Source organism: Berghia stephanieae, chromosome 1, assembly GCF_034508935.2.
Source record: "Berghia stephanieae isolate SIO BIC M18660-M18661 chromosome 1, UCSD_Bste_1.3, whole genome shotgun sequence".
NCBI lineage: Eukaryota > Metazoa > Mollusca > Gastropoda > Nudibranchia > Aeolidiidae > Berghia > Berghia stephanieae.
The window spans coordinates 124,646,926-124,666,600 of record NC_088360.1 but is presented as its reverse complement, the minus strand read 5'-3'; the positions used below and the strand labels follow the sequence as shown (position 1 = coordinate 124,666,600).

Below are 19,675 nucleotides of genomic sequence, written 5' to 3'. Positions count from 1 at the left end.
ATAATGGTTTTAAATTTAAAATTTTGTTTTGTATTTTTCACTATTGTTTCTTAATTTTATACACGAGGTCAGAGGTGAAGCTTCTCGTCTTTTTGCGTGCAACAAACAAAAATTATGAACCCTGCCGGGAGGTTCAAGCAAGATGATGGGCCCAAATAAAAGAACTAATCGTCGCATAAATAAAACTATCACTGAGGACAGTGATAATTATGCATTTGTGAAACACACAGGTGTTACGGATCTTACTTCGACAAAGGTTGAAAGCTATGATAAACCGAAAACAAGTTTGCTGAGTGCAAAGCCGAGATCAAAATCAAAACGGGCAACTGAGGCCGAGTCTGAGGAAACTGGAGGGATGGGAACCAGTGTTCGTTTAGAAACCAAGCTGTGTTTGCAAAATGACACAAAACAGGGAAAAGAAACTGAACCAAGAATCAAACCGAACAATGTCCCTTCCACTTCCACAGAAGTGCGAACACACAAGGAAACGGATCAAAATGAGTCCCTCATTGGTAGGTGGAATAATTTCTTCTAAACGAAAGAGTGAAAATGGAGAGGCTTCGTGTGGAAACGAAAAGTAAAAAAAGCAGACAATTGTCTGTTTTGTTCCCATACGAAGCCTCTCCATTTTCACTCTTTCGTTTAGTATTTTCCTATCACCGGCTTCTACCGTTTTCTAATAATTTCTTCCAACTTTAACGTTAATCTCGCCTCACACGTTCACTCACTACTCACTCATCATAATAATCATGCTCTACTCTGACTCTACTTCATCATCAAGTCTTCCATTCTTAAAATTAGATTAAAAATAAAGTCTAACATTGATATTTTTATCAAAGAGGAAGAAATATTCTGTTATATGCAGATATCAGACGCACAGCTGATACTAATACCCCAATTTCAGACTTAGACTATCTAGAAGGATTTTTGTTTGTTTAACATTTCGCTGTGATTATCCCCAGACACCAGTCTGGGGATAATGAATTTTCATTATCCCCAGACATATATTTGAAACTCCGCTCTTTTAAACAATTATCCACATTCCAGAATATGGACTGTTTCCACATGCACATAGAAATATGGAAAGTTAATAAAATATCTATAAAAACATAAAATTAAATCAGTTGTTACTACATATATATGCGTCGACTTCGAAGTGGGTGTCATGGCTGAATGGTTTAGTCGTCTGCCCTGGAAGTTGTACCAGAATTGACGTTGTGGGTTCAAATCCTGGTCCCGCCACTTTTTTTTTTTTTTTAATCGTCTTCTTTTTAATAATAATAATAATAATACTTTATTGCATCCCAAAAAGGAAATTTTTTGTACAGACGTGTTATAATTTACACAATAAGATAAAAATACAATGGAAATAGGATGTATATATAAAAAAAAAAAAGGAGCAGCTCTATGCCCAGAGCTGCGCTTTATAATATGAATAATTTCAACACTGTAAAATAGTTAAAACTGTCACTATAAATTGAAAATTGAAAAGATTGCAAAACAAATAAATTAATAAATTAATATTTATATTTTTAAAAAGTAAAAATGAGAAATAATTATATAAAATGATTATTGCTTGTTGTTATAAAGCCTAATACTGGACGGCAGAAACGATTTTCGGTGTCTCTCTGTTTTGGTTGAAATAGAGAAAGGGCGACCACTTCTTTCTGACATAACTGATGGTCTTAGTGGATGATACTGGTCATTTAATATTTTAGTTATTTTATTTATACAAAGTTTCTCGTATAAAAGATCTACATCGTCAACATCATTTATATAGCGTTTAATGGATTTTTTAATATTTGAATTTATTTTGTTCCTTTCCACTGCTAAGCAATTGCCTCCCCAAGCTGTTATACAAAATGACAAAACACTTTCAATTACTGCTCTATAAAATAATGTGCAGAGGGTTTTATGTGAGAGTTTTGATAAAAAATATGTACGTCTGCACATATTATGCCTAATTATTTTCAAGTGTTCATCCCACTTGAGCCTGTCATCAATCGTTACACCAAGGTATTTGTAGTGAGGAACTCGCTGGACGAATTGGTCCTTTAATTTTAACGGTTCTATCAGTTCCTTCACTCTCCTAAAGTCAATCACTAGCTCCTTTGTCTTGCTTATGTTAAGCTCTAGGTGGTGGGCATCACACCAAGACACAAATCTATCAATTTCTTGCCTATAAGCCACTTCGTTGCCATTTGTTATGAGGCCTTGAAGAGCGGTGTCATCTGCAAACTTTATTAAAGGTACACTCAGGTTTTGACTTCTACAGTCATTCGTGTATATTGTGAATAATACAGGGGACAATACACAACCTTGAGGAGCACCAGTATTTGTAGTTATACAGGAAGATTTGTTTTGTCCTAATTGAACATATTGTGCTCTCTCCGTAAGAAATTCGAGCACCCAAGCAATTATATACTTGTTTAAATTCAGACTAGTCAATTTTTGAACAACCAACTGAGGTTGCATTGTATTGAACGCTGAAGAAAAATCTGCAAAAAGCAATCTGCAATAGCTCCTAGCGTGATCTAGATGCCTGTAGATGTTGTTTGTAAACAGTAAAATGGCATCCTCTACGCCACGTCCTGGTTTGTAAGCAAATTGATGACTATCACTCAATGGCATAAACTGATTCCTAATTTTAACAAGAACAAGTTTTTCTAAAGATTTCATGACTATTGAAGTCAATGCAACAGGTCTGAGATCGTTCATAGTTTCAAGTTTTTCTTTTTTTGGAACAGGAATAATTTTTGAAGTTTTCCAAATTTCAGGGATCGAAACGCATTGGAGGGACCAGTTAAAAATATGTGTATAAATGGGGGAAAGCTGATGGGTACATTCTTTTAATAATTTTCCTTTCAATCCATCCGGCCCAGCAGCCTTCCTCTCGTTTAGTTTCGAAAATACGAATCTCGTTTCCTCTTCACTGACCTCAATAGCCATTTCATCTTCCAAAGCCCTGTCTAATTTATGTTTTTCATTTTCAATATCAAATTTGTTTGCTGTGTCGAAACGTGAATAAAATTTATTTAAAGTTTCAATTTCGATATCTTCTGATATAATCGTGGGCTTTGGATTATAGTTAACAGCAGTTTTAAGCCCCCGCCACGTGTCCCGTATATCCCCAGAAGAAAAGCATTTTTCAATTTTATTTTTGTACTTGTCTCTACAACTAGATATTACCCTCTTTATCTCTTTTTGTTTAGTTTTCAGATCTTTTTTGTGTCCACAAGTAAAGAGAGTTTTCTTTTGGTTCAATAAAAGTTTTAGATCTTTTGTTATCCAAGGCTTGTTGTTAGGATAACAGATTTTACAGAACGTTGCAAGGGATGAATGTCCCATCCATCCTCCCCCCACCTCTTTTTTTTTTTTTGAGCGAGTGTATTCTTTTCTCCTTTTTGTTTGGCCTTTTGTTCCGTTTCTGAGCGTGAATTTCTTAAAATTGTTTTTTGTTTTTTTTAAATAATTATTGTTTGTTTTTTTCTCCTCTATCTAACCAGTTGGTCGCTCCCTGAATATTTCTGTTTGCTTTCTAAATATTTATTCTTTTTAGACACTTTTTGAGATCGGAGTGGGGACGAATATGACAATTTACTAGACAGGAACCAAAAGAGAGAGAGAGTTAAAAAAATAAAAGAGGTGGGGGGAGGATGGATGGGACATTCATCCCTTGCAAAGTTCTGTAAAAAGAAGACAGAATTTTTAAAAAAGAGTGGTGGAACCAGGATTTGAACCCACAACGTCGATTCTGGTAAAACTTCCAGGTCTGACGTCTAAACCATTCGGCCATGACGCCCACGTCGAAGTCGACGCATATATTGTGTATATGTAGTAACAACTGATTTAAGTGTTGGTTAATTTTATGTTTTTATAGATATTTTATTGACTCTTCTTATTTCTATGTGCATTTGGAAACATTCCATATTCTGGAATGTGGATAATTGTTTAAAAGAGCGGAGTTTCAAATATGTGTCTGAGAATAACGAATTTTCATTATCCCCAGACAGGTGTCTGGGGATAATCACAGCCTTATATTTTTATTGTCCTGGCTGATACTTAGATAATAGTATTCATGTAATACATGTTATAGAAGCATTTCCTTTAGACTACTGTTATTTTTTATTAACCAACATGTGTAACCTTCGATTGAGTTTTTTAACCTTTTTCTTTCTAACTTGGACTCCCAATTGGATCCCGATTGCTCAATTGGAGGAGCACGCTTCACACATACAGGTTCAGCTTATTACAAGGTTACATCCATCCATTCAATGCTTTGCTCTGAGACGGCCAGGGCCTGTGATTATTATTTGACTCCCTTTTTAGTCTTTACACAATCTGCACGTTTTTATACATTTTATATTGTATCATTTGAGTACTTTTGGATTGTCTATTACATTATCTGCAGCAAAGCATGTCTTAGTTAATATCAGTAAGTTGATTCCGCTTTTTGGTCTCAAATTCCACTTTTTATGTATTCTGATTCCTCTTTGGGGCTATTGCGGGTAGGAGCTTCTACTGCTATAGTTTAGCATCCTATACAAAGGTTAGTAAGCAAATGCTATTGTTTGTATAGTGCTTTAGAAACTTGGATAAACTCTGGCTCCCTAGGCCCTATGGCTCTGAAGGATCATTTTACTTCACAGACGCACACACACAAACGGAGAATGGATGTTTCTCTCTCTCTCTCTCTCTCTCTCTCTCTCTCTCTCTCTCTCTCTCTCTCTCTCTCTCTCTCTCTCTCTCTCTCTCTCTCTCTCCCTGGGTGGGGTTCCTGGCCTCCCATAGTGGGCAGGGAGGTACATACTGTGTCTTCTATCCCCCTATATCTGTTTTCCAACATGCTTTCTTTGTCTTGGAATGAGATTACTTGTTTTTTTTCCCTGGTCCTGGCTGGGAGGGAAACAGTCAAATACATAGTTATTGTTTTGGGAGATGATATTTTTTTCCTTGTAAATCATCTCTCTGTTATGTATTATTATATTTGTTCTAATTTATAATGTAAGCATTTGAGTGTATTCCTCTTAGTGGGGGCCGTGCTTGTGTCCAGATGAGACTTATTGGTGATCTGAAACTAAGAACATTGATGGTATGCTCTTGGAATCTACATTTGATCCCTATTTGTTCCCAGTTCCCCTTTTTCTTGGATGCTTTAATTGTAATTCTAGAACTTTTTACTGTCCCATTTTCTTCCTTTTTACTGGCGCTGATATAACCTAAATGTGTTGCAAGCGCCTTAAAACCCTTAAAAACAAAAAAAAGAAACCTCTCTCTCTCTCTCTCTCTCTCTCTCTCTCTCTCTCTCTCTCTCTCTCTCTCTCTCTCTCTCTCTCTCTCTCTCTCTCTCTCTCTCTCTCTCTCTCTCGTATCATTTTAACACAGGACAATTTTTATGGCCTGATCATTCAAGCTCTCAATATTTTTCACGGAAAATGGAACTTGAATACAACTCTGTGATGTCTTTGAGTCTATTTCTTTACTGGTCTTTGGGGGTGGGGAAGAGGCAGATATTTTAAGGGCAGGGTTGGAAGTGGAAAACTATTTTGTTCTTTCTTATAGAATGGAAAAATGTTTGGTAGTTTAATAGTGGGGTTTGAAGGAAATTATGCCATAACAAGACGGCAGATCTAGGTTACAGTTTATCACTAAATATGCGTTGGTGCTTTATTAAAATTAACTGTCTTTATTTTTTAAACATTTTAAAATTGCTTCTCTTTGGAATTTCTTATTATTATTTGCAATCAAGGCAAAATTAAAAACCTAGCCAACAAAATATAGGAAAGGTTACATTACCCAGTCTGTTCTTTGGTAAAGTGCCCTTTTTTATTTAAAGAAAAGAAAAAGAAAATGCTTGTGATAAACTTGTTGACTTGCCATGAACTGAAATATATTTTTTCTTTATTACTTTTACTTTTGAGACGTCTTAGTCTAAGACCTGAGTCAGAACAAAACTTCTATCAATTTCCTAGGGAAACAGCTGCTGAAAAATGAATTTATCATATTTTGGAAAGATTGCATATTTATTATGATGTTTAACATATATCACGTGTGTGATCAATATCAAAATCAATATTTCTTTTTCTTTATCCTCATTCAGATGAAGATCTACTTTTAGATTCACAATTTAGTAGTCAAGACAATCTTTTGTTAGATTCATCCCAAGATGGTGATATATGTGAAGTGAGATGGGATTACACTTCTCCTGAAACAATGAAGCAACTGAAAAAAAGTAAGTTTACTGTACCTCAATACCAAAGTGTGGTATGGCACGAAGTAAGTCTACAGATCAAGTGGAAACCTTGTTGCCTTGTCATATCAAATAACACAGCTGTTTCTCATGTTCTCTGAAATATTATTCACTTTTGTTGTTGTGTTTGTAATATATCATACGGTTTTTCATCTCAAATAATAATGGTCTCAGTAAGATCAGAATGGGCTCAAATTTCAATTATCTTTAACCAAAAAAAAAAAGAATCTAAGACATTCTAGCATCAGATGCTATAAGTTCTATAAGCAGGCCTCTGGCTTTCATAGATTTGATTTACAGTTGTATCTCTATAATCTGAATATCTGATCTAAGAAGAAAAATAAGGTATGGTTCTATATTTTCTGATTTATCCTCCTTTCTACTCTAATCACCAGGATGTATTTAGCTTCCCCCCACTCCCTCCCTGTTTTATTAGGGGAGAGAGAGACGTCAAATAGGGTGTTTTATAGATATGGTTGGAGTCATTGTCTGCCACTCAGACTTCACCAATTGCAACACAACCACTGGACAGTAAATGCAAGTGTCTTTACTTGACATCCACTGACCAAGCCCTGTATCCATCTTGTTTCTTACTGGTCAGCCTTTGCATAGGGGAGATAATGGTGGTTGAGATTTCATATCATGTAGATAGGCATTAAGTCTCTATTAAATACTAGCTTGTCCCAAAATAGTTGTTGGAGTTCAGAAGAAAAGAATTTTCCGTCACCTCACCAAAGGAGGATTGGAGAATTCTGGATGAGGCAGATTGATTCTATTGTCACTTTTTCGGAAATTCTTTGAGCTTATCAGATGTTTTTTCCCCCTGAACCAATTTAGTCTTTTCTTGACAACTTAACTTTCGTATGAGGAATCCCTCTTTTTATGTTAACTTTCATGTTTTTATTTATAGTAAGATTTTAATTTCAGAAATTTTCAGATTAAAATTTTAATGCTTGGCATGCTTTACAGCATATTGCATAGTTGTTTTGATACGTTTGAGTTGAGTTTTATAGAATGTGTTGAGTAATAATGTCTAAATCATTTTTATAAAAATTTATGACGAAATTGGATTTGGATAATAAAATTCAGGGGAAGTAATTAATTTGCTAGTGAGGATAAAGGGCCTGATCATCATTATCGTTTTATTTTTTTAGGATAAAGGCAAAAGCAAGGCATCTTGGTCAAAAGGGATTGTCATCATTGGAACTTGGGGAAAGATATTTTAGAAATATATTTAATATTTAATCGCAATCGCATTTTAATTCAGAGGAATAAGAACATTTTTGGCCATGGGATAGAAATAAAAGCTTCTGAAAAATTGTTCTTAAGTGTTTAGAAATTATGCTTTGTTTAAGTGTTTGATGAAATGGATCTTTCTCATCTCATTACTCTTATTTCATACTTGTGAAAATATCTGCATTTCCTTTTGTAATAATCAATTTATCTTGACTTTTTTATGAGTCGTTTTGCTGATTCAGTACATTAAACATGTTGTTTTGTTTTTGTGGGAGATAAAAAGAATTTGACATGAAGGGGACGGGGAGCTCCAATCAATTTTTACTGGCTCTAGTGTTATCCCTTATATCCAGATACTCCCTTTCACAGAATTCTGTCAGCTTATATAATTTTCCAGAATGTAAAATCAACAAAATTGAACATTTTTAATCAGAATTTATCTTTAATTATCATATCATTTAGTACAAATGGTGAAGAATACATCTGTCCCATCTCTTTTACCTGGGTTAATGAACATATTTTTTTGTTTGTTCTTTTTCTGTGTAAGAGCATTGGAAAGGGAAATTTGAATGATGCAAGCAGAATCTGACATATCTGCTTTGACGCTACTTCGACTTGTTCAACTTGTGTACATGAACAAGTGAACTTCATATTCCATCTGTTTTATTTCAAACACTTATATTAAGATTATTTTTTTTTTTCTCAGCAAGGGGCAAGTACACAGCACAGGATGTTAAGCGAATTATAGCCAACTTCCCAGATGTGGTGAGTGAAATTATTTTTAAAAAACTTTTTCCCCTCATTAAAACTAGCAGGCTCTGACAAGTTCAATATTGCTGTTTATGTGCTTTGGTGCATTAAAAAAAATAATCTCATCAGCATGATAACAGTGTTTACACACCTTGGTAATCATGAAAATTGCAGGTGGTTGGGAAGCAGAAAAAAAAAATAAAGCATTAAGCTGAACAGATATTCAGATATAGTTATCAAGGTTGCCAATCTTCCGTATATTTACAGAATTCTGTATGTTATAATTATAAGCCCTCATTATATTTTCCAAGCACCTGCTAGACGGGGGGAGAAAGTAGATAATATCTTTTTACTGGAGTTAAGGGCTCAGAAAGGAATCTGTCCATATGTTTGCGTAAAATTACTCCACAAAGTTTTTAGTCTGAATACCAACAGATTCATTTATGGAGTTGAAACACAATATACAAAACAATTCTCACACACAAATGGACCAACCTTGTTCAGTCTTAAATCATGTCAGCAGTAATTGGAAAGTTGGATCTTACATATTAGGTAGCAATTATTACATTCCCTTTTCCATCATCAAAGACTGGGGTAATTCTGATCTCCTGAACAATTTGTCTGTTGAAGATATTTTCTCTTTCCTTTGGTTCATTCTTGAATTTGTATTATATATGATGAAATAACAATCGTATACACAGCGTTCAAAATGATCCAATCACATCTGTTCCTTATTTCTTTTTCAGCCAGTAAAACCAGTTCAAACTTCTGTGCATCAATATTGCTATACAATTGCTCCAAAAAATATTGATGCATTTCCACGAGGAGAAAATAAAATCCAAAAGGCCAAAAGACAAAGGTATAAATTTGTTTGTTTTTGTGATTTTTTTTTTTTAAATGCTTCATAAAATTTGGTTTAGTTAGTCATGTTTTGAATTATATGTGTTTTCAAACTAAATTTGAAAGTCGTAGTATTAATTGACATATGAAAGACTTAATTCACAGTAAGGCTCATTAGAACAACATCAGGCTGGTTTGGTAGTACTGTATTAACGCAGTTCCTTGCTACCCTTTGGATATGATGCTAGTCTATCACAAAGTTCTTTCTAGTAGATCTAACAGACCCATCTACCCATTTACTGCTGGGTGGACAGGGGGTCTGAAAAAGTCTCGGCTGCACCCTGGATCAATCTTGGTCCCTTTGCATCAGAAGGGAGTGCTCTACCAACTGAGCTACTGGGAGCCCCTGCTTTTATTAGCTATCGTTTTAATATATATCTATTATCACCTATGCCTATAAAATTATTCACATCTGGAAATATATGAAGATTTCATGAGCAATGTTGGATTGAAAGGGGTGCATCATACAATTTTATGTCAAGACTTCACATTTTGGTCCAATTATAAGTTTTTGAAAATATTCCTTTTCAATTATAATAAAATTTCCTTGGTTAAGGTGAAACTTGGAAAAAGGTCGCAAACACTTCATTTTGACCCTAAAGATGAAAAATGTTATTTATATGTAACTAGGTGCTTACAAAAAAATTTTTTAAACATTAAAGAATTGTATTATTACTGTTCCCGGCCCTGTGTGTGCTGTGCTCCCAGGTGACACCAGCATGGTGGAAAATGAATAAACTGTATATTTAAATATATATGGGTGGAGCTGATGGAGAAGGGGAGATGAGGAACATAGAGCGTTTTGTGTCAATCTATCTTTATTTGAAAATCTGCAAAACCCTAAAGGTAACAATATGGGCATCTGCAATTGCATTGAGTCCTATTTTTCTCTTTCTGATTTATTTCATACTTCTACTACTGTATGATTCTGTTCAACCTAAAATAAAACATTTTTTTCATGGAGCTATTATAACACAGTGATCTAATAATGTGTGAGATATCAGAAATAGAGCAGTCAGACATATGTAGATCTGATAATAAAAGCTGTTGAAAAAAAAATTGCAAACTTTAGTTTAGAAAGTAGCCAGATTGTAGCACCACAATATATAGACCGATTACAGGTTAAGCGGATAACCTTTCCACATAGCTAACACAGTCCAGTACTTGTCCTAGCTGGGGTGACAATCTTGAGGATGCAGTCTCTCCCAAACTACAAATGGAATATTTACAAGGCAATCTGGGAGGAATTTACTTCCTATATATTGAGCAGGTCTGCCCTGCCGTACCTCCAAAGTCCGAAAACATAACCACAGTTACCTGTCTGCTGGTAAGAATGGGCAGTGCTCCATTCCACGGGGCAAACGATAATTCTACACCTCCTGCTGGATGAACAAGCTGGAAAGGCTGTACCAATAGTAACAGTGGACACTGAAGGAAGCAGAAGTGGTTACAGAATGTGGAAAGTCTCGATTTGATATACTCCACCTAACTTGCTTGAGGACAGACAAAGAAATTGGAACTATCCCAGCCATATGCAAAGACCACCAGGTCTCATATTTTATCAGAAGATGGTTATGTCGATATAGTGAACTATCATCAATTGGCCTTTAAAAATTTTTATTTTTTTTAAGGATGCAATTTACAAATGGCTGACAATATTCTGCTGAGAATAATAAAAATAGAGATATCTTGCTGAGAGGCAAAATAACAGCCAATGAAAATGTGGTCAGCAGTGAGGTGAAATTTGGAACCATTGTTGCCAATGTGATGAGGAGGTCTGATGTGGAGTCAGATAAGGATTATACCGGATTATCGGAACTGTTTTCCAGCCATATATCGCTATAACAGCTATCAAGACCTGGATGTTTTGCACAACACTTTAAGTTTGAGAAGAAGAACTAAAATTGAAAAGGATAGTATGAAATATCTCTCAACCCATATTGGTGAGGAGGAGGAGCAACTAAAGTTTATTTAGTTGATGGTCGGTGGTGATTGCAAATATGTAAAAGGATAGATTTTTATTTATGCCCGTGGAGGGTTAGGCAAGGACTATTATCGGACTGAGAAAATAGTTACTTTTTAATCTCTTAATACAATTACAAGTTTAACCTCATAAACTGCCACAGGAGTTGATTCAGTATCAAATGGATTATGCTGCATGACAAAGCATTCTTAATATTAACTGTCTACAAGACATCGCAAAGGTGAGTTTGTAGGTTTGGTTATGGGAAATTTTAGGTCTAGATTTTTTTTTAAAATTATGATTTTTCTGGCTGCCCTTAATGATCAGACTTAATATGCTGTGTTTTGAAAATGTGTGTTGTAATTATATATTTTTTGCAGAGAAGCCAAAAGACTACAGAGAAGAGAAAGATGTAAGGGTGTTGTTGAAGACATGATTCTCATTCTACAAAAGCACCAGGAAAAGCAAGGTGATTTCACATCAATTGATCTGTTTATGAGACTAAATTCTCTCCTTAAAGTGCAGTAGGCCTATTAATGTAATAGTAAAATAGCAGCAAGTCATAGTATTTGTTTGTATTTCAAGCAATATACCATTATGATTATTATTACACATCTTAAGTCTTTCGATTACCCATCAGCTCTTTTGTAAATGGCCTGATATCACTTTACAGTTTTACTAGTGCTCTAAAACTTGTTCAGATAAATAAATAGATAACAATCTTAGCCTTTTACAAGGTAGTGATGATAGTGGCCATCTTTGTTGTTGTGTAAAAATCTTGTTTTAAAATTTCTCGCTTTGTTTGTTTCCCAAGCAGTAATTCCAAACTTAATCTTGAATGCTTATTTTTTGTTCCCCACCCCACACTATTTATTCAATTTCAGGAAAGAATGAGGCAGAAACTTGGTAAGGAGCAATCTTTATAATTGTATTTAAATATCATGATTTTGAATGCGGCAAGTTAACATGCTGTGAATTCATCAAATTACTTAGTCTTTACTCACATTCTCTCACTATAATCAGGTGTAAAATGAGTACATGGCCAATAGCAGTGTTGAAAAGTATTGTAGTAGTGGCCTACAGGCATCATGTCTTGTCCGTCATGTTAATGTTGCTGTTGCCTTGGGACCCCTTATAAACGGCTTTAACACATTAAGTGAATATTGCGCTATATTAAAACTTGAATTTGTTTTGTTTTTATTGTAAGGGACGATCAAAGGATATTCAGTATATTTAATTTATAAACTTTATTTGGAGTACGGGGAGGAGGTAGTTATTTAGATAGTTAAATCTGGTAATTGGAATGGTCTGTAATAGAATTATTGCTATATAATTTCTGCTGGTTAATCAGAAAGTGTGGCGGTTAATTTCAGAGCTTCAGCAAGTGTTAAGAATTTGTTTTCTTTCTAAAAAATCAAAAATATAAATATCCCTATTGATATGAAAAAGAATGGAATTGTTCCTTGTCTTCTAATTTAAAAATAGGTCAGTTAGTTAAAAATTGCATCAAGCCTATCACCAATTCTGTTTTATGTGGTAGTACCTGCCGAATTTTACAAATTGTTCATAATTTTAGACACATTTCATAGTCAATTACGAAAATACGAAATTGTATGGAAAATTACAATTTTTAACTCTCAGTAATACTTAAATAATGATTACTACTACTGCTACTACTATAATGATGATAATAATAATAATTACAATAATAATTATTATGATGATGATAATAATAATAACAATAATAAAGCATTTCTACTGGGTGGGGTTCCTGACCTTCCATAGTGGGCAGGGAGGTACATACTGTGTCGTCTATCCCCTTATGTCTGTTTTCCAACATGCTCTTGGAATGAGATTACTTGGTTTTGTCCTGGCCCTGGATGGGAGGGAAACAGTCAAATGCATAGTTATTGTTTTGGGAGATGATATTTTTTTCCTTGTAAATCATCTCTGTTATGTATTATATCTGTTATTTTGAATGTATAATGTAAGCATTTGAGTGTATTCCTCTTTGGTGGATTTTGTGCTTGTGTCCGCATTGGACTTATAGGTGGTCTCACTAAGTACATTGGTGGTGTGCTCTTGGAATCTACATCTGATCCCTATTTGTTCCCAGTTCCCCTTTGTCTTACTTTCTCTTGGGTGCTTTAATTGCAATTCTAGAACTTTTTTTACTATCCCATTTTCTTCTTTTTTTTACTGGCGTTGATATAACCTAAATGTGTTGCAAGCGCTGTAAAACCCTTAAAAACAAAGCATTTCTACAGCGCATAAGCACGATGATATGTTGAAGTTATCATCAATGTCAATTTGTGTTGTTCTGCTACAATTTCAGAAATTACTAATTTCCTTGTCAAATAACTAAAATTGACATAGAACTGACTAAATTTGAAGTTTTCAATTTGGCATGTCTGGTATGTTATACTTTATCCCTTTACCCCTTTAACCATCTTGAAGAGCCCCAAATAATTAATTCTAAAAGGGAGGCAGTTGAATTTGTTTGCTTTTTCTTTTTTCTTTTTTGGTTTTCTTCATTGCAAAACAATTGTTTGAGACTTTGATGATCTTTCACTAGGCACACCTTGTTCTTGGCACTGAGGTAGAATGCTTCATTTGTAACTTTTGAAATTAGTCCTCTTTATCTTTTATTCTTATGTGATGTTTTTGACCCATAACAGTTGCAAAAACTGATTAATTCGATGATTGATTATCTTTCTTTTTTTTTTCTTCTGGGCGCTTATGTCACATGCAGACTACCTCACACCTCAATTACCAAATAATTTTTTTATATTGTTAAAATCAAGACCTGTTCAAGTCTTTAGTCTTGGAATTATTGAAGCTTCTCTCTTTGATCTTCAAACTTAGATAAGTTTTGAAATTTATTTTCTGTCCTCAGTGATTTTAAATTGTCTGCAGAAAAAGATGCTGCAGTTCAAGAGCCAGTACCAAAATCAACTAAGGCTGTTGACAGTCCGTCGGATGATGACTTATTTCAAGATGATAATTCATTTCTGATTGAAGCTACTCAAAATCTTGAAAAGATTTTACCCATGATAACCAACAACCCAAATGATAAGCAATCTCCAACTTCGAATCCACATTCATCAGTTGACCAGTCAGACGTTTTCAACACTAACAGCTGTGATATGTTTTCATCAATTTTACCTAGTCAATCATCTGAACATTCCTTGTCTTCAAAATCTGTGATACCACCATCATTTATGGGAACTTTAGAGAAGAAACTATTTAAATCAGCAAGTAGGCCCCTACCAAATAATACTACTAATAAGTTTGCTCTGCAGTCTGGTTCAAGTAGTAAGGCACTTAACACTGTTGACTGTATTGAGACCAAACCCAGTGGACATGATGGTCTAGACAATGTGATAGACAGACAACAAAGTAGAAATAAATTACAAGAACAAAGAACAAATTTTGCACGACATACATTTCAAGATAAACAATCTTTAATAAGGCACTCAAGAACTTCCTTAAGTTCTCCATTAAGAAAATGTTTAAGTTTTGATGATAGTTTAAATTCTACTCGTAAAGACAATGTTCCAGAGGTTAAAAAAGGAACTTTAGCAAAGAAACAGAGCAATTCTCCAAACATCTCTTTTGATTCTAGCCTCACTGATGAACTATTACTCCAAGCATCAGAGGTTTTAGATTCGGCTTGTGAACAAACTGACGTTGCTCAAAACAATTCTTCAAACTCTCTCAATAATAATATAACTTTGCAATGTGCACCAAGTATTCCTGTATCAAAGCCAGGATGCTCTAATACTACTCATAGAGACATAAACATAACCAACACTCTTCTTTCACCTGTAAGATCACTAAAGCAGGAAGTTAGTATGAAAAGGGTGCAGCGTACTAAAGTGTCCAATTCGCCTATGCAGACATTTTTTAAGAAGACCTTTGCCATAGACAATCACCAGGCTGTGAAGCACAAATCAATGACAGGCCCTCATTCCACAAGTACTCCTGTCAAACAAGCAAAGACCATTGGTAGAGGAGATGAGGCTTCCACAGATAAATCACAAGTGAAAAGTGAGTTGGGTAAGTGTGGAGGTGTTTAGGATTGAGTTTGTTTTTTGTTTTTTTAAAAATTATTATTGTTATTAATACCATTGCTATCACTATCACCACCATTGTTATTTTCATCATTATTTTTATTATTTTTGGACTAGGAAAACAGTCTAAAAGGTTCTGTAATCTTTCAGCCTTCTTGTCCTTTTCATCTTGTGATTCTCCCATAGTGGGCTGGGAGGTCGCTTACTGATCTTCTGTACTCCTATATCTGTTTTCTGATTGCTTTATGTCTTTGTCTTAGAATGAAATTACTTGGTTTTGTCCTTTCCCTTGTTGGAGTCCTTGGCTGAGAGCAAGACAGTCAGAGGTTGGGAGATGATATTCTTTTGTCTTATTAACATCTCTCTGTTATGCACTGTACTCTTTTTGTGTTTTATATACAGTCCATTCCGGATAACCTTTCCCAAGAAACAGAATTAATTCTATATAAAAGTCACTGGTTAATTGCAACCAATTTCGGTTAATCGCAACCAATTTTAGACCTCAAAAGTGGTAATTTCAAGAAATCAATCAAACAAAATATCAATTTCATCATGGGTGAAATCGAGAGTGAGCGGGATTTAATGCTACAATAGTGTTACCACTGTATTAGAAACAAAGGAAGGCAGGGTTTTTCAGTATGGAGTTTGTGATGTCATCTGTAGCCATTAAATAGGAGGCGAGGGGGGGGGGGCATAGTCTTGACAACAGGTAGACAATGCATGACACAGTGATGCCAAAACTCCGGTCTGGAACAAAAAATTCCGGGCTCCGGGCAAATTCCGGTGAGGTCAATTTGTTCCAAGGATACCTCCCCCCCCCCCCCTTCCAACCACCACATCATCATCATTGCCCCTAGTATTACACAACCATCATCAGTACCACTACTACAACAACCACCACCACTTTGGTCATATGCTCTGTTGATAAAGAAAATTAATATAATTTTAATGTTGCTTAATTTAAACACGTCTCCCGTCAGATAAGGTCCAAGAAATTTGATTAGTGTGCTTGGCATACATGTGTAACACATGTTAATATCTCTCAATCTCCATCTATCTATCTCTCTCTCCTCTCTCTCTCTCTCTCTCTCTCTCTCTCTCTCTCTCTCTCTCTCTCTCTCTCTCTCTCTCTCTCTCTCTCTCTCTCTCTAACAAAAGTCAGTCATATTATCAATTTTCTTTTCTTAGACGGCTTCATGGACGATGACAGTTTTATGAATGATGAAGCAATGTTCGAATCCCAAATTCTCCCAATTCTTAAACTTGCTGAAAGTAAGTGATATTTTCACAGTGGTTGATAAAGCATTTGAAATTTATACAAAAATTAGGTTTTACTATCACCTATTAAGCCATGAATGATTTTTATTTTTCTTAATAAATAACTAATGATAATTTTAAATAGTAATAAATCAGCTGGCTCAATTTTTAAAATTTTTGTTGTTGTTGTTGTTTTTTATTACCCCTTTTAATCTACTTTCTTTTCACATTTATTCCATGTTTGTATTGCTTAGAGGTGTACCTATCAATTTTGTACATCAGGTCAGCTATGAAATTATTTTGAAATTTAAAGATTATATTTTATCTATATATTCACAGTCAGAACATAATTTCTCATGGATTAAATAAAATAAATTTCGAGCAAAAACAAAGAATTTTTTCAGCACTCTTGGATATTTAAAGTAAAATATCTTAAAAGACATTAAACATTTTCATTCATTCTCTTCTATCAGCTCAAGTTACAGAAAAAGAATGCAAGCCGCCCAGTAATCAAACGAAATACTCCCCTGATGAAATAGAGAAAAAGAGGCAGGCAGCTTTACAGAAATTGCGCAAGAATGATAGTGTTCATTTTCCTCCTGGAAATGTACCGAAAGTCATTAGTCCAGATATTGTAGAAAAATCTCAGATATCCTCTAGTCCTCGCAAATGTTCTCAGGAAGAGATTGATAGAAAAAAGCGGGCTGCCCAACGTAAACTGTTAGCCAAAACTAATAGTGCAGGGTCCATTCAATCTTCATCATGCAACACCACAATGGTACCTCATAACAGCAACAGGGATACATTAGTACGAAATGAAATAAAATGTACACAGGAAGCTATAAGAATTAAAAGGGAAGAAGCCCTAAAGAAAAGGCGTTTAAGATTAATGCAATTGCCCAATCGAAAATCATAGCTCAGTCTTGGGTTGTCAGATATGTTGTCATATGCCGGCACAAAAGTATCATATTGTCTTAAATTTCCATTTTTATTCATGACGGTTCTTTTGACCATAGGATTTTTAATTTTTTTTTTAATTGAAGAGTGTTTCATACATTATTACTTCAACCCTCTCTAGATAAATTTACAGGGCGGATTTTATCTCTTTCATATTAATATATTGAATCTGCCATTCCTGTGAAATTGCAAAGTTATATTTTTTGTTTTGAACATATCTTGTAAACATTTAAGAGGGATGAGACTTTTAGGTGATCTCAGACTAGCCACATTGATGGTTTGCTCTTTGAATCTACATCTGTTCCCTTAATGCTTCACTTAATCATGTCGGAAGCACCCTGAACCCCTTAAAATATATACAAACAATGGCCACTGGGTCAGTGAGTATAGCCACTGTTGTCACTTATTTATTTTTCTCTTGTAAATCTTTTCCGTGTTAGATATCTTAAGTTCATGTGCCTGGGTGGGGTTCCTGACCTCCCATAGTGGGTAGGGAGGCACTTACCGTCTTCTATCCTATATCTGTTTTCCAACATGCTTTGTCTTGTAAATCATCTCACTGTTATGCACGGTATTATGTTTTGTTTAGATATTATATATATGATTAAAATGAACAAAACAAACTGATAGTGTGCTCTTGGAACCTACATGTTCCCTATTTGAACCAATTCCCCTTTGTCTTACTTTTTCTCATATGCTTTCAGTATTTCTTTCTAGATTTATTTTACTATCCCTAAAACCCTTAAAAACAAAAAACAAAAACATTCTTCCTTTTTACTGCATTCTTCCTTTTTTACTGAAACGACCTAAATGTTTCGCAAATGTCTTAAAACTTGTAATAAGAAGCATAACATTTCTTTCTTTCTTTCCTTTGGGCTGAGAGTTTGAGAGGTCACATCCTGTGTTTTCTGTCCCCCTATACTATATGTTTTTACTGCCCCTGAAATGACCTACAACTTAAAAATTTATGATGCCGTATACACTCAGGGATATATTACTCATGCATTGCATAAAATATATTATGTAAAATGTTTTGTAGAGAATGTAAATACAAATTGCTTTATGACAATAAAATATCCGATTGGCTCGGATTTCTAGAAACCTTTTGTAGTCAATTAAATTACAATATCAAGGGACAAATGTTGACTTAATAAACTGTTATGATCAAAAGAAAATTTGTTTTCGCTTGTCATTTTCTAGGATAATATAAACAATATTTTGTCAGGTACCTGCTGGAGTACATTGTGAAGAAAGCAGTCTGGTGTGAGCATGTTTTTCTATTTTTCTTGTAAATTGTAAATCATATCCATCGCAGGGTTTGTGTCTTTTGGCCTCCTGGGTGGGGTTCCTGGCCTCCCATAGTGGGGAGGTAGGTACATACTGTGTCTTCTATCCCCCTATATCTGTTTTACAACATGCTTTCTGTCTTTGTCTTGGAATGAGATTACTTGGTTTTGTCCTGGTCCTGGCTGGAAGGGAAACAGTCAAATGCATAGTTATTGTTTTGGGAGATGATATTTTTTTCCTTGTAAATCATCTCTCTGTGTTATGTATTATTATATTTATTTTTGTTTTATGTATAATGTAAGCATTTGAGTGTATTCCTCTTTGTTGGGTTTTGTGCTTGTGCCCGGATGAGACTTATCAAAGTAAATTGGTGGTATGCTCTTGGAATCTACATTTGATCCCTATTTCTGGGTGGGGATCCTGACCTCCCATAGCGGGCAGGGAGGTCCATATTGTGTCTTCTATCCCCTTATATCTGTTTTCCAACATGCTTTCTGTCTTTGTCTTGGAATGAGGTCACTTGGTTTTGTCCTGGCCCTGGTTGCAGTCTTGGCTGGGAGGGAAACAGTCAAATGCATGGTTATTGTTTTGTGAGATGATATTTATTTCCTTGTAAATCATCTCTCTGTTATGTATTATTATATTTGTTATTTTTAGTGTATAATGTAAGCATTTTAGTATATTCCTCTCTGTTGGATTTTGTGCTTGTGTCCGGATGAGACTTATAGGTGCTCTCAAACTAAGTACATTGGTGGTATGCTCTTGGAATCTACATCTGATCCCTATTTGTTCCCAGTTCCCCTTTGTCTTACCTTTTCTTGGGTGCTTTAATTGTAATTCTAGAACTTTTTACGATCCATTTTCTTCCTTGCTGATATAACCTAAATGTGTTGCAAGCGCCGTAAAACCCTTAAAAACAAAAACAAACGATCCCTATTTGTTCCCAGTTCCCCTTTGTCTTACTTTCTCTTGGGGTGCTTTAATTGTAATTCTATAACTTTT

The 19,675-nt window shown here is 34.8% G+C and overlaps 1 protein-coding gene across 2 annotated transcripts; it reads left to right on the top strand.

Moving 5' to 3' along the window:
• The first annotated feature begins 70 nt into the window (after positions 1-70).
• LOC144963023 (uncharacterized) lies at positions 71-18,561 on the top strand. Of its 2 annotated transcripts, none has more exons than XM_078896592.1 (9): positions 71-512; positions 6,101-6,232; positions 8,193-8,251; positions 8,983-9,095; positions 11,480-11,568; positions 11,984-12,005; positions 13,996-15,158; positions 16,361-16,444; positions 16,903-18,561. In XM_078896592.1, the coding sequence occupies exons 1-9, from the start codon at positions 143-145 to the stop codon at positions 17,343-17,345; spliced, it is 2,475 nt and encodes an 824-aa protein (XP_078752718.1). In that variant the 5' UTR covers positions 71-142; the 3' UTR covers positions 17,346-18,561. The 2 variants fall into 2 exon arrangements, with proteins under 2 accessions (XP_078752718.1, XP_078752720.1); XM_078896594.1 differs by having other exon boundaries at positions 87-512; positions 13,996-15,149.
• The last annotated feature ends 1,114 nt before the right edge of the window (positions 18,562-19,675 follow it).